Source organism: Pogona vitticeps, chromosome 5 (genome assembly GCF_051106095.1).
Source record: "Pogona vitticeps strain Pit_001003342236 chromosome 5, PviZW2.1, whole genome shotgun sequence".
Classification (NCBI taxonomy): Eukaryota; Metazoa; Chordata; class Lepidosauria; order Squamata; family Agamidae; genus Pogona; species Pogona vitticeps.
This window is the reverse complement of record NC_135787.1, coordinates 83525506-83539623: the sequence shown is the minus strand read 5'-3', so window position 1 is coordinate 83539623 and position 14118 is coordinate 83525506. Positions and strand designations below refer to the sequence as shown.

General features: G+C 40.1%; 1 protein-coding gene across 5 annotated transcripts in view; it reads left to right on the top strand.

Annotated features, from left to right (window-relative positions):
* Positions 1-11965, top strand: part of ANAPC4 (anaphase promoting complex subunit 4) — a 49022-nt gene extending 37057 nt beyond the window's left edge. For 2 of the 5 annotated variants that reach the window (XM_073001105.2, XM_073001106.2), the window contains exons 23-29: positions 80-141; positions 549-587; positions 665-766; positions 4998-5075; positions 6369-6539; positions 9183-9306; positions 11257-11965. In XM_073001105.2, coding sequence (XP_072857206.2) covers positions 80-141; positions 549-587; positions 665-766; positions 4998-5075; positions 6369-6539; positions 9183-9306; positions 11257-11472 — 792 coding nt within the window. In that variant the 3' untranslated portion in view covers positions 11473-11965. The remainder of the gene's footprint in view (positions 1-79; positions 142-548; positions 588-664; positions 767-4997; positions 5076-6368; positions 6540-9182; positions 9307-11256) is intronic. The other 3 variants (XR_013545536.1, XM_078394045.1, XM_078394046.1) reach the window with 3 other exon arrangements.
* Positions 11966-14118: the final 2153 nt, after the last annotated feature.

Below are 14118 nucleotides of genomic sequence, written 5' to 3'. Positions count from 1 at the left end.
GACGGTCACAGACATAGTAGTCTTTGTGCTGCTTGAATAATTCTCTCTTCTATGTATGTCTTTTCTCTTTCCTTTCTAGGATGTGATTGGTAAATCCGTGCATCAAGCATTCTGTATGCCTTTATACAAAGCTTCAACAAGGTAAGGTTTTTCTAATAAAGAATGGACTTTTACAAAGGGACTGTGTGCAAACATGCAGCACTGCAGTTTGGCAGTATTTCAGCCAGTCAGTTGTGTTTTCTTCCAGGATACTCCGTTCTGTGCTCCCCTCAGTTTCCATTCCACCCCCCCCCCCCACCCTCCCGGTCAGCATTCTGAGCAGGCATAGTCCTTAGTGGGTTCCTTGTGGTTCTTCCTTGTCCTTCTTAGATTTTTCTTTCCTAAATGCTTTTGTTTCCCCAAGCTTGCTAATGCCTCTCTCATGGATCGTATTGTGTTTTAACTACATAAGGCTCCATCCACACAGGATGGGCTTCCTGTTAGTATATAGGATTTATATTTATTATTCCAGGGTTTATTTATTCTGACTTTTTTCTTTTCCTCGTCAGTGAGGACTTGACTTCTCAACTGTTCAAACTGCCTTTTTTTGTAAGTACACCGTTTGCCTACATTTTATTCACCAAGTATTGATTATCCACTGAAAATATTCTTGCTGTCATTGCAGGTGGAATGATAAATCATCCAATTTGCACTATGTTTTGTTCACAATGAGAAGAAACAATGTTTCCAGTATTTATATATTGAGAAGGCATACGGACATTTCAAGGTATGATGGCATTAATGGTATATTTCACTCTTTGCTTCTTTTGAAAAAAAGGGCATGCTTCTGCAAATGATGTATCTGAAGTGTACAAAAGCTCATAATGAAGCAACCGTATTTGTCTCAAAGGTGCCACCATGTGTTTGGATTTATTTCTGTTGTTGCAAAGTGACCTTCTCTATAGCATTAGCCAAGTGCGCAGTTGACTAATTTTAAGCGGTCCAAAACTGCTACTTATTCACAAACATTTTAATTTATGAAGAGGAAAGTTCAGTTGCTACATGATAGTGCAGCTTCTGTAAGGAAAGTTAAGTAACACACAGGAAAATATAATGAGGCCAAAAACAGAGGGAATGAGCTGCTTGCTATTGGAAAGAGGAGGATGTAAGAGTCAAGAGCTCCATATTAGGGCATGAAAGTGGAAGATTGCCCAGAAGAGTGGGTGTGGTATGTTGCAAATATCACATTAATTTGAATTAGCAAGCTCATTCTTTGGCTGCATGTACCTAGTACCTTGTTATTACAGAGAAAGAAAAAAAAAGAAATTATCTATTTCTACATGACCCTCAACATGTGCACTTTGTGGATAAATTGGTTCTATAGGAATAGTTTTCCCCCGTTTCATTACATACTAGTTCCTATTGCATTTTATTATCTTGTGACTATGCTTTCAGTAGAGAATATAACTCCTTTGATTTATAGTTTTAATGTGGAAAACATCTATCCTTTCCTTCGAAGACTTCATGTGCTTTTGAGAGCAGTGATATTGCAATTCTGCTTCTTTTTATAAGATTTATGTTTTAGTAATGCCATATTTTTATTAAGCAATTAGATACTTTATCGGTCATAAAATGCTATCTGCTGAGCAGAAGCAATGAGAAAAGTAAACAGTGCATTAAATACAAAGGTTAATTCTGCACCAAGAACCATTCAGCTGTAACCTCTACATTTCATGAAATGATGCAGATTTTACATACTGATTTTGTATAAAGTAGAGGTGGAGAAAGGCATTTAATCCTTCCCCAGTGGCACCACTCGACCATGGCAAGTTCTGCTTTGTCCCATGTTTTACTGTTTTTTCTTAAGCACTGCACATGTTTTGCTAATTCCATTTGCAAATCTGCAGTGTCTAGAAAGATGGCAGAGAATGCAGCCAGAGTTCAGAACTCAATGCAGCCTTACCTTAAGTCCCAACTACATTTGATAGGAGTTACTTCCAAGTAAGACAGTACTGCTGTGAATGCTTAAATTCTTGTATGTGTGTGTTTGTCAGTTATGAGAAGCAGAGCCAAGGAAAATAAGAAGGATTTAGGAGCCTTTACCTTTGCCAGGGTAACTCAGCCTGAAAGAGAATGGCTGGTGGCCTGGCAGGGTTTCTTAGTTCGCATCCAAACCTGTGGAAGAGGAGGACGAAGAGGGGTGCATGGATCCAGGGTTTGCTGTGGTTTGTGAAACCGCAGACTGAAATGTGTTTTTAATTGCACTAGTGTAACTCCCACCTGTACTGGGAATGTAAGATTTATGAACCTTGGTTAGCTGGATGTGGTCAACAAAGTATTGGGGAAAGCTGTACTGGGATACAATCTTAAAAAATGATAGAATGATTTCAATACAAATCCAAGACAGACCTTTCAACATCACAGTAATCCACGTTTATGCACCAACCATCACTGCTGAGGAGACTGAAATTGAACAATTTTGTGAAGACTTACAACACCTTCTAGAACTGACACCAAAGAAAGATGTTCTTCTCAATATAGGGGACTGTCCAATGAGGCTTTACAAATAGCAGAGAAGAGAAGGGAAACAAAATGCAAGGGAGATAGGGAAAGTTACAGAAAATTGAATGAAGACTTCCAAAGAATAGCAAGGAGAGACAAGAGGGCCTTCTTAAATGAACAGTGCAAAGAAATAGAGGAAAACAACAGACAGGGAAAAACCAGAGATCTGTTCAAGTTAATTGGAGATATTAAAGAAACCTTTTGTGCAAAGATGGACATGATAAAGGACAAAAAGGGTAGGGACCTAACAGAAGCAGAAAACATCAAGAAGAGGTGGCAAGAATACACAGAGGAATTGTAACAGAAAGATCTGGATGTCCTGGACAACCGAGATAGTGTGGTTGCTGACCTTGAGCCAGACATCTAGGAGAGTGAAGTCAAGTGCATCTTAGAAAGCTTGTCTAACAACAAGGCCAGTGGAGGTGATGGCATTCCAGTTGAACTATTTAAAATCTTAAAAGATGACGCTGTTAAGGTGCTATACTCAATATGCCAGCAATTTTGGAAAGCTCAGCAGTGGCCAGAGGGTTGGAAAAGATCGGTCTGCATCCCAATCCCAAAGAAGGGTAGTGCCAAAGAATGTTCCAACTGTTATACAATTGCACTCATTTCACATGCTAGCAAGGTTATGCTCAAAATTCTCCAATGTAGGCTTCAGTAGTATGTGGACCGAAAACTCCCAGAAGTAGAAGCTAGATTTCGAAGGGGCAGAGGAACTAGAGACCAAATTGCTAACATGCGCTGGATTATGGAGAAAGTCAGAGAGTTCCAGAAAAATATCTACTTATGTTTCATTGACTACGCAAAAGCCTTTGACTGTGTGGACCACAACAAACTATGGCAAGTCCTTAAAGAAATGGGAGTGCCTGACCACCTTATCTACCTCCTGAGAAACCTATATGTGGCACAGGAAGCAACAGTTAGAACTGGATATGGAAACACTGATTGGTTCAACATTGGGAAAGGAGTACGACAAGGCTCTATATTGTCTCCCTGCTTATTTAATTTATATGCAGAATACATCATGCGGAAGGCTGGACTGGAAGAAACCCAAGTCGGAATTAAGATTGCCGGAAGAAATATCAACAACCTCAGATATGCAGATGATACCACTCTGATGGTAGGAAGTGAGGAGGAACTAAAGAAATTCTTAATGAGGGTGAAAGAGAGGAGTGCCAAAAATGGTCTAAAGCTCAACATCATAAAAACTAAGATCATGGCCACTGGTCCCATCACCTCCTGGCAAGTAGAAGGTGAAGATGTGGAGGCAGTGACAGATTTTACTTTCCTGGGCTCCATGATCATTGCAGATCACTCCATGATCATATGAGCCACGAAATTAAAAGACGCCTGCTTCTTGGGAGTAAAGCAATGACAAACCTAGACATCATCCTAAAAAGCAGAGACATTACCTTGCCGACAAAGGTCCGCATAGTCAAAGCTATAGTTTTTCCAGTAGCAATGTATGGAAGTGAGAGCTGGACCATGTAGCAATGTATGGAAGTGAGAAGGTTGACCGCCGAAGAATTGATGTTTTTGGATTGTGGTGCTGGAGGAGACTCTTGAGAGTCCCCTGAACTGGAAGGAGATCAAAACTATGCATCCTGAAGGAAGTCAACCCTGAGTGCTCACTGGAAGGAGCTGAGGCTCCAATACTTTGGCTATCTCATGAGAAGAGAAGACTCCCTGGAAAAGTCCCTGATGTTGGGAAAGAGTGAAGGCAAGAGGGAAGGGGGGCGACTGAATATGAGATGGTTGGACAGTGTCATCGAAGCTACCAATATGAATTGGAGTCAGTGGCAGTGGAAGGCAGGAGGGCCTGGTGTGCTCAGGTCCATGGGGTCACAAAGAGTCGGATACTACTTAATGACTAAACAACAAAAACTTTGCCTGGATCATCTCTTTGTGGGTTCTGCTGACTTCTTACAAATTGGAGGTGAGCCAATTTAATATGCATTAGGAATACTAGGAAGAGGATCTTGAATACTTGTGTATATGCCTGGAACTGCTTTTTCCAAGATTTTAAAGAAAAAAATTTGGGGAGGGGGAACCAGCTTGAGAAAAGTGGGTAGATAGGTCAGCATCTCCTTTCCTCCCACTCATGCTGCTGCATTTTAAATCCTTCCCAAAACCTGAATAATATATACATACATTTGGTCCAATCTATATTCTAAAATGTAGCCCTGTGAGAATCTTGTATGATTTCCTCTTCAGAGCTGATAAGGATGGTTTTGGTCCTCATGGGTGTAAAGATAAGCCAGAGATGTAACATTTATGTGACCATAACAAAATATGTTATTTCTATCTCTATTAGAATATATGCTTATTTATGCAGAAGTGAAGTCATACAGTCTCTTCCCATGATTACAGTTTATCAGATACTCTATAATATCTGTAAGGATCTAGATCTATTATATCTGTACATCTACCTATACTTATATTTATATCTCCCCCAGGTCTGCTAGTAATGGACTGCTTGCTATTGATTTTGGAAATTTTATGAACAGTAGTATTAATGAAATTTCATATACAAGGTTAGTGTATCTATAGAATTGCTAGCTTTCAAAACTTGATTTATTATGTGTCTGTAACCTTAAATATGAAGCATCTCTTAAACAGTCAGTGGAAAGAGGCTTGTTGTGAAACTTAATATGATGTTGGTTTAAACTTTACTTGTTTTATGATGTACTGTAATTTCAAATAATCCCAGTAGATGCCAGCATTACAAAGATGATGAGTTAAATTTAAATTTTTGCATCTGAGAAGGATTTGGAGAAACATCACCGTGGGTCCTGTTCAGCACTATGCAGCAAGCATCTAAGAGCCTTAAGATTTGGTGAATGAACATATATTAGCCTAAACTCATTTGTGAACCCCAACTAAAGTTGACCTGTTGAATCAGTGGAATTTACATATACAGTGGTGCCTTGCTTAGTGATGTTAATCCGTGCAGAAAAAATCACTGCTAAGCGATAACATCGCTAAGCGAAATTAAAAAGCCCATAGAAATACATTAAAACGCGATTAATGCGTTCCTATGGGCTAAAAACTCACCTTTAAGCGAAGATCCTCCATAGCGCCGCCATTTTCGGTGCCTCTAAAGCAGTGGTCAGGGAACAGGGGTAAATTACCCCAAATGGGGTAAAAATGAAAATCCTGGGGGTAATGAGGATGAGCAGAGCCCCAATATTGATGCTCTCATATCCAAGATGAAGCAACATCATTTCTCCAAAATCTGAAGTTTGCAAGTACCAAGTTGAAGCTTTCAAAGTAATTTTGAATAGATTCAATAAGATTTTAAATTCAAATAATGTATGATTTCCTTTCAAATCAAGGGGGTAATGTCGGCGTATATAATTTTTTTGGGGGGGGGGGTAAAAGGTAAAAAAGTTCCCTGATCCCTGCTCTAAGGTGAGGTATCCATGCCTGAAAACAGCGGGTGGCCATTTTGTTTACCTGGTGGCCATTTTGAAACTGCCGATCAGCTGGCCGAAAATGGGGGCTTTGCGATGATCGCTTCCCTGCGATCATCACAAAGCAAATTTCCCCCATAGGGACCATCGCAAAGCGATCGCTTTTGCGATGGCAAAAAGTCCATCAAAAAGCGATGTCATCGCTATACGGAGCGATAGCTATGCAAGGCACCACTGTATGTAGATTTACAATTCAGCTGTTAATTCAGTAAGCATACTATAGTTGGGACTAGCACTTGGATTTCAGGCATCTTCTTATCTATCCACCTGTTAATTTAAAATATTTAATGCTTTTCTGCTCATTCCAAATGGGGTGCTGTTTATGCCAATTGCTTTCTCTGTTTCTCACTGTAGTGTCTACAGTTGTCTTGATGCCCGCTTCTACGATGATGACACTATCACTGTCATTCTTACAGAGAATTTAGAACAAGAGGGGAAGGAAAGAATTTTGGCCCAGCTGCCTTTATCATCTATATATACGGAGGAGAATGCAGAACTAGAATTCTGCTGGAATCCTGGTCAAAGGTAATACTACTGACTACTATTTCAGATTGTACTGGACTCCTTTTTGTATTTGCTGCTTCCCCCTCCCCCCCCCAGGAATTTATACTATTAGAGATGGGTGACAGTGTCTTTCCATTCATAACATAACTCCAAAATACTACTGCAGTTTTATGGAAAAAGGAGTGTTACTTTCCAAAACACACATATGGTTAATAAATTTTGTAATGTAAAGATAAGGATTATAATAAGAGATGGTATAAAGTTCAAAAAGTAGAAGGGTTGGAATTTATTAATTTAAGGTTATATTTCATTGCTAATCAATTAAGAAGTGTTTTCAATCTTGGGTAACCCAGATGTTTTTGGATGGCAGTTCCCAGAAGCCTTCACCACCGGCTGTGCTTGTCAGGGTTTCTGGGAGTTGCAGCCAAAGAACACCTGGGTTACCCAAGGTTGAGAAGCACTGCATTAAGACATACTTGGATATTCTTTCATATAGTCCAATCAATTAATATGGCTAGATATAGAATCAGAAGACTTATATTTGGACCCTGAGAATTCTCTTTTTACCCAATGTAATAGGAGTATGGTGAAAAATAATACTCAAAATCCTTTTCTTAAAAACATGTTTTTAATTTGGAACAGGTATAGAAAAATATTTATTCCAACAATTTCTCCACTATATCCAGTGGTAGAGTTTGAGAAATTGCTAGGGAATTTGAAACAAAATATGGAGAATTTACTAAGAGAAAAACAAGTTGTTAGGGTAAAAGATTGGTTAGAAAAATCAAGGATATATTAAGAATGTCTTGGTTCAATATTATCCAATTAGAGCAGTGAACAAAAGATTGGATAACAAAAATGATAAATGTAGGGAACTTACAAAATTTGAAGAAATGTTATTACAGAAATAAAGTTCAGATGAAAATAAGGTAATGAGAGGGATAATAAATACTATTTATAAAATATTATTAGAAGCAGAGGATCAACAAGATTCTCTTAAAACATGAAGGGAAAATGATTTTGGAGAAGAATTAAGTACCTGGGGTTAGGAGAAAATATGGACTATAAGAACAAACAGCGGCAAGATTAAGGGTAACTAGGAACTGGAAAATAAACTGATTTTCAATTAAATGAATGGTATAAAGAGTTTTGGAATATAGCTATTAGTGATAAATTAATGTGTAATATCAAAATAGAGATTTTAAATAAGAATAGTTTTACAAATATTTGGGGAGATTTTACTGATTTTGTATTACTAAAGAGGAAGAAATGTGTACCTTCTCAAGAGTCAGTACAGTTCTGCAAGTGGAATGGGGCTCCATAGAAAGAAGAAAAACTGTTATATTTCCAAATGGTCTTGGTAGGGGGGAATAAATGTTTGCATAGTTGTTTTTGATGTTTTGTGTTATTTGGTTTTTTCCTTTAGGTTTATATGTTTGTATTGTATGTTCATTATTTAAAAAATGGACAAAAATTAAAAATCAACTTTACTTGTTCATTTTGGCTGTGCATTATAACAATATGAGGCATTTTTCTCTTGCAAAATCTGAGTGTTGAAGATCTATTAAAAGAAAAAGCTAATGTTGGCTAACTTGCATGTATATTTACTACAAGTAGTACTAAGGGACTTGCCAGTTCTGACAAAACCTAGTGATGATCCTTCTAGCTTGGCTATTTAAAAGTATTTTGTAGTTGTTTTTATCGCTTGTACCACGCTCTTGAGATCAGAAATATTTTAACTGATAAATAAATGGTGGGATATTGTGCACAAAAGCTGTGTAGTCTCTGAGGTGGCACAAGATTCTGATTTTCACCCTGCAACAGAATAATTTCATGGTTGTTGTGGGTGTTTCGGGCTCTTAGGCCGTGTTCTGAAGGTTGTTCTTCCTAACATTTCACCAGTCTCTGTGGCCGATATCTTCAGAGGACAGCACTCTGTGCTCTGGTGCAGTTTGTTTGGGAGTTGAGTATTTATGGCTGTGAGATCAGCTTTTGTCCTTTTCAGGAGATGAGTGATTATGGTGATCAGTGTGTTTTTGTTGTAGGTGTATTATTATGATAAGGAGGAGAGATTATCTGTCACTGTGATTGCTGGGTGTCCTTAGCTGTTTTTTTGTGTGTAGTGCTCACCAGTCCTTGTGGCTGGGTAGAGTTTGTTGACCTTTTGCATGCTGTATTTTTCAATGCTGGGAGCCATGTTTTGTTGAGTTTCAAACTTTCCTCTTTTTTGTTGAAGTTCTGCTGGTCTTTGTGGATTTCAGTGGCTTCCCTGTGTAGTCTAATGCAGTGGTCTTCAACCTTGGGCCTCCAGATGTTCTTGGACTTCAACTCCCAGAAATCCTGGCCAGCAGAAGTGGCGGCGAAGGCTTCTGGGAGTTGTAGTCCAAGAACATCCGGAGGCCCAAGGTTGGGGACCACTGACGTAATGTAATGATTGCTGGTGTTGTCCAGTATTTCAGTATTTTGAAATAGAATTTCATGTCTAGCTTGTTTTAGGGCATGTTCACCTCTTTCTCCTTCTGGAAAATTATTAAATGTAGGCTATATATATAAAAGGATAACCTAGTACCTTAAATACATATGTTACAGGAATGAGATGAAATTCTATCACTTTAGAGTTGAAAATGAATTGTTTTACTTTATTTTACTTTTGGTCCAAACCAGGTTGGATATGCAGTGTGATGGTATTCCGACACATACAGTCACCATAGAAGGTCAGTGGAGGGTGCTGGAGAACATGAAAGCTCAGTATGTTTCTGTAAATGGCATTCGAAAAGTTTCTTGTGTGGTAGGTATCACACTGTGGTAGGTATCACATTCACAACTAATCAGGCATTAGACTAATCCTGCATGTGTATGCTCTGCAGTGAGTATTAGTGAGTTCAGAGAGAATTGATTCCAAGGAAGTGTTCATAATTTTGAGCTTTTCTGTTTTCATGAATAAAGATTTATTCAAGGCCATCTAGTTTCTGCTGAATAAGTTACGGAAGTATAGAAAGGAGAAACCTGTCTCATGTTGCACGTTTACCAGGAATTACATAATTTGCTCAGGACATAAATTGAATTACTGAAGCAGAGTTGTTGTTTAGTTAAGTCATTTCCGACTCTTCATGACCCCATGGACCAGAGCACGCCAGGCCCTCCTGCCTTCCACTGCCACTGACTCCAATTCATATTGGTAGCTTCGATGACACTGTCCAACCATCTCATATTCAGTCTCCCCCCTTCCCTCTTGCCTTCACTCTTTCCCAACATCAGGGGCTTTTCCAGGGAGTCTTCTCTTCTCATGAGATGGCCAAAGTATTGGAGCCTCAGCTTCAGGATCTGTCCTTCCAGTGAGCACTCAGGCTTGATTTCCTTCAGGATGCATAGATCATCTTGCAGTCCAGGGGACTCTCAGGAGTCTCCCCCAGAACCACAATTCAAAAGCATCAATTCTTCGGCGGTCAGCCTTCTTTATGGTCCAGCTCTCACTTCCATACATCGCTACTGGAAAAACCATAGCTTTGACTAAGCGGACCATTTTCGTCAAGGTGATGTCTCTGCTTTTTAAGATGCTGTCAAGGTTTGTCATTGCTTTCCTCCCAAGAAGCAGGTGTCTTTTAATTTCGTGGCTGCTGTCACCATTTGCAGTGATCATGGAGCCCAGGAAAGTAAAATCTGTCACTGCATCCATATCTTTCTCTTCTATTTGCCAGGAGGTGATGGGACCAGTGGCCATGATCTTAGTTTTTATGATGTTGAGCTTTAGACCATTTTTGGCACTCCTCTCTTTCACCCTCATTAAGAAGTTCTTTAGTTCCTCCTCACTTCCTACCATCAGAGTGGTATCATCTGCATATCTGAGGTTGTTGATATTTCTTCTGGCAATCTTAATTCTGGCTTGGGATTCATCCAGTCCTGCCTTTTGCGTGATGTATTCTGCATATAAATTAAATAAGCAGGGAGACAATATAGAGCTTTGTCGTACTCCTTTCCCAATGTTGAACCAATCAGTGTTTCCATATCCAGTTCTAACTGTTGCTTCCTGTCCCACGTATAGATTTCTCAGGAGATAGATAAGGTGGTCAGGCACTCCCATTTCTTTAAGAACTTGCCATAGTTTGTTGTGGTCCACACAGTGAAAGGCTTTTGCATAGTCAATGAAGCAGAAGTAGATGTTTCTCTGGAACTCTCTGACTTTCTCCATAATCCAGCACATGTTAGCAGTTTGGTCTCTAGTTCCTCTGCCCCTTCGAAATCCACTATGACCTGTCCATCTTGGGTGGCCCTGCACGGCACAGCCCATAGTTCACTGAATTACTCAAGCGCCTTTGCCATGACAAGGCAGTGATCCATGAAGGGGAGCAGTATTGTAGCAGGAAGCAATTCCTTATTATTTCTTACTATCTAGTCCCATTATATCCCTTAACATTTTATAAAGAAGACAAATGATCAACTGAGTCATTCAGATTCCTTCTTCTGCAGCCAGAATCTTTCACATGTGAATAACTTGTGAACTGGGCCTTAGTTTGAGTTAACTTTTTTAAATGCATGCATTCAAAAAGTGATTCTGAGCAATATAATGGAGAAAGCATTTTCAGTATCCTGCAGCCCTTGATATGTATGTGTTCTGAAAATTGAAGATAGTTCACTGATGTGGGAGATTTTAAAGTTCTTAAGATAGCACACTTCAATGTGTTTTAATGCATTTAAAAACTATTTCAAATAATTAGTATCTTTTAAACTATTTCCTTAGCTAAGTTCAAACCTACGACATATCCGGGTGTTTGAAATGGATGTGGAAGATGATGGAGAAGCTGAGGAGGATGAAGAGGAAGAGATGGTTCCACATGTTGGTACAGATGAGGAGGAACTCAACCACTCTGCAGAAAACCCTAAGGATGGTGTCCATGCTGGCTCTGCTGAACCAACAGATAAGGCAGAAGAACAAGATTCAAGCCTGCATGCCTGAGAGAAACAAACTCGATAGTGCTCTTTTTTTTTCCTGTTGACTCTTTTGGTCTGTGATGTAACATGCTACTTTCTATACAGTCCATTTGCCATCAGTGGAGAAATTGCTGACTGTTCCTTCTCCCCCCTCCCCCAAGTGTTTCCAAATACTGTCAATTCTTCATACTCTGTGGCCTCAATGAATGCCTCAGTAGAACAAAAGAAAGCACACGATTCTGCAAGAATTAGATTTGCTTTTATAATTCTGTAGTATGTTGGCCATACTTCCCTTTTCCATTCCCATTGCCTTTGTAGGCCCCCTTCACCTAACATACTCATAGGACTGCTTCCAAGAACCCCATTGATGGCACCTGTGAAAGTATCTGTGCTCATCCTCCTAAGTGACCTCTGCAATGTGAGAAATGGCTGGAAAGGCACCTTGAACCCCCTTTTAAAAAAATTCCTAATGTCTTTTTTGTTATTGGGAGAGAAATTAAACATGTTTTTGATAGTGATTGTGTCACTTTTTATACTGTGTGTTTTGCATTCATTTTTTATTGTTTTCCAAAACAAATACAAAACAATACAAATATACTGACTAACAATCTAAAACCCAGTGCACCCCTACACCCATGAGACCCTTTGGAGTAATTCTTTTATTACGAACCTCTTTTCCAAAATTGTATTTTGTTGCTTAGAAGCTTTCCCCTTTCCTTTCACTAATACAAATTCAATAAATTACCCCAAATACCATTAAAAATATCAGACTTATTTCCCCTCTTTTCATCTTTAGTTCAGTAGTCAATTTGTCATTTTAATACAATGTCCCATACTTCGTTATGCCAGCGAATGATTTCTGTTCGATACCATGTTTGTCTTTCCAATCTTGCGAATCTTGTTGATGTCCACGTATAGACATCAACAAGATTCGCAATCAAAGAAAAGTGGAGGAATTTGCCCAAGCGCTTCAGGAAACCCTTCCAGGCCCGGCTAATGCAAATGCACCTGAACGATGGGAACACTTCAAGAACGCTGTTTATAACACTGCCTTGTCCACATTTGCCAAGAAGATCAAAAAGACAGCCGACTGGTTCGAAGCCCATTCGGAGGAGCTGATTCCAGCCATCGAGGATAAGAGGAGAGCTCTAGCAGCATACAAAGCCTCTCCTAGTGAGTACAACTTGCAGGCTCTTCGAGCTGCTCATAGCCAAGTCCAACAGACTGCCAGGAGATGTTCCAATGATTATTGGCTTCAGCTCTGCTCTCAGATACAGATAGCAGCAGACACAGGTAACATCAAGGGAATGTATGACGGTATCAAGCAGGCTTTAGGTCCAATACAGAAGAAATCTGCTCCCTTGAAGTCTACTACAGGCGTGATCATCCAGGACCGAGCACAGCAGATGGAACGCTGGGTGCAGCACTACTCTGAGCTATATTCTAGAGAGAATGTAGTAACGGAAGAGGCATTAAATAACATTGAGTGTCTGCCTGTCTTGGAAGAGCTGGACAGTGAACCAACTTTAGCAGAAATAACAGCGGCCTTGGATTCCCTTGCCTCTGGCAAGGCACCTGGAAAGGACAACATCCCCGTTGAAGTTTTGAAGTGCTGTAAAGATATCACCACCACTGAGCTGTATGAAGTCTTTTGTCTTTGCTGGAGAGAAGGTGGAGTACCACAGGACATGAAGGACGCAAACATTGTCACATTGTATAAGAACAAAGGCGACAGGGGTGACTGCAATAACTACCGTGGTATCTCTCTTCTCAGCGTGGTAGAGAAGCTGCTGGCCCGTGTTGTGCTGAAGAGACTTCAGGTGCTTGCAGACAGAGTGTATCCAGAATCACAGTGTGGTTTTCGAGCTAATAGATCCACCACCGACATGATATTTTCCCTCAGACAGTTGCAGGAGAAATGCAGGGAACAACAACAGCCACTCTTTGTGGCCTTCATAGATCTCACAAAGGCCTTTGACTTGGTTAGCAGGGACGGACTCTTTAAAATACTTCCCAAGATTGGATGTCCACCTCAACTTAATATCATCAGGTCCTTTCATGAGGAAATGAAGGGCACTGTAGTTTTTGATGGCTCAACATCAGATCCCTTTGACATCCGAAGCGGAGTAAAACAAGGCTGTGTTCTTGCGCCAACCCTGTTTGGGATCTTCTTTGCTGTCATGCTGAAGCAGGCCTTTGGAACTGCAACAGAAGGTGTCTATCTCCGGACTAGATCAGATGGGAAGCTCTTTAATCTCACTAGATTGAGAGCAAAGACCAAAGTCCAACTGAAATGCATGCGGGATTTCCTCTTTGCCGATGATGCAGCCATTGCTGCCCACTCTGCTGAAGACCTCCAAGAACTCATAAATCATTTTAGCAAGGCCTGCCAAGACTTTGGACTAACTATCAGCCTGAAGAACACACAAGTCATGTGCCAGGGCGTGGACTCACCTCCCTCTATTACTATCTCCATGCAAGAATTGGAGGTTGTTCATGAATTTGTGTACCTTGGCTCAACAATCTCTGATACTCTCTCCCTAGATGTCGAGCTGGATAAACGCATTGGGAAACAGCTACCATGTTCTCTAGACTCACAAAGAGAGTATGGCTTAATAAGAAGTTGACGGCACACACCAAAATCCAGGTCTATAGAGCCTGTGTCCTGAGC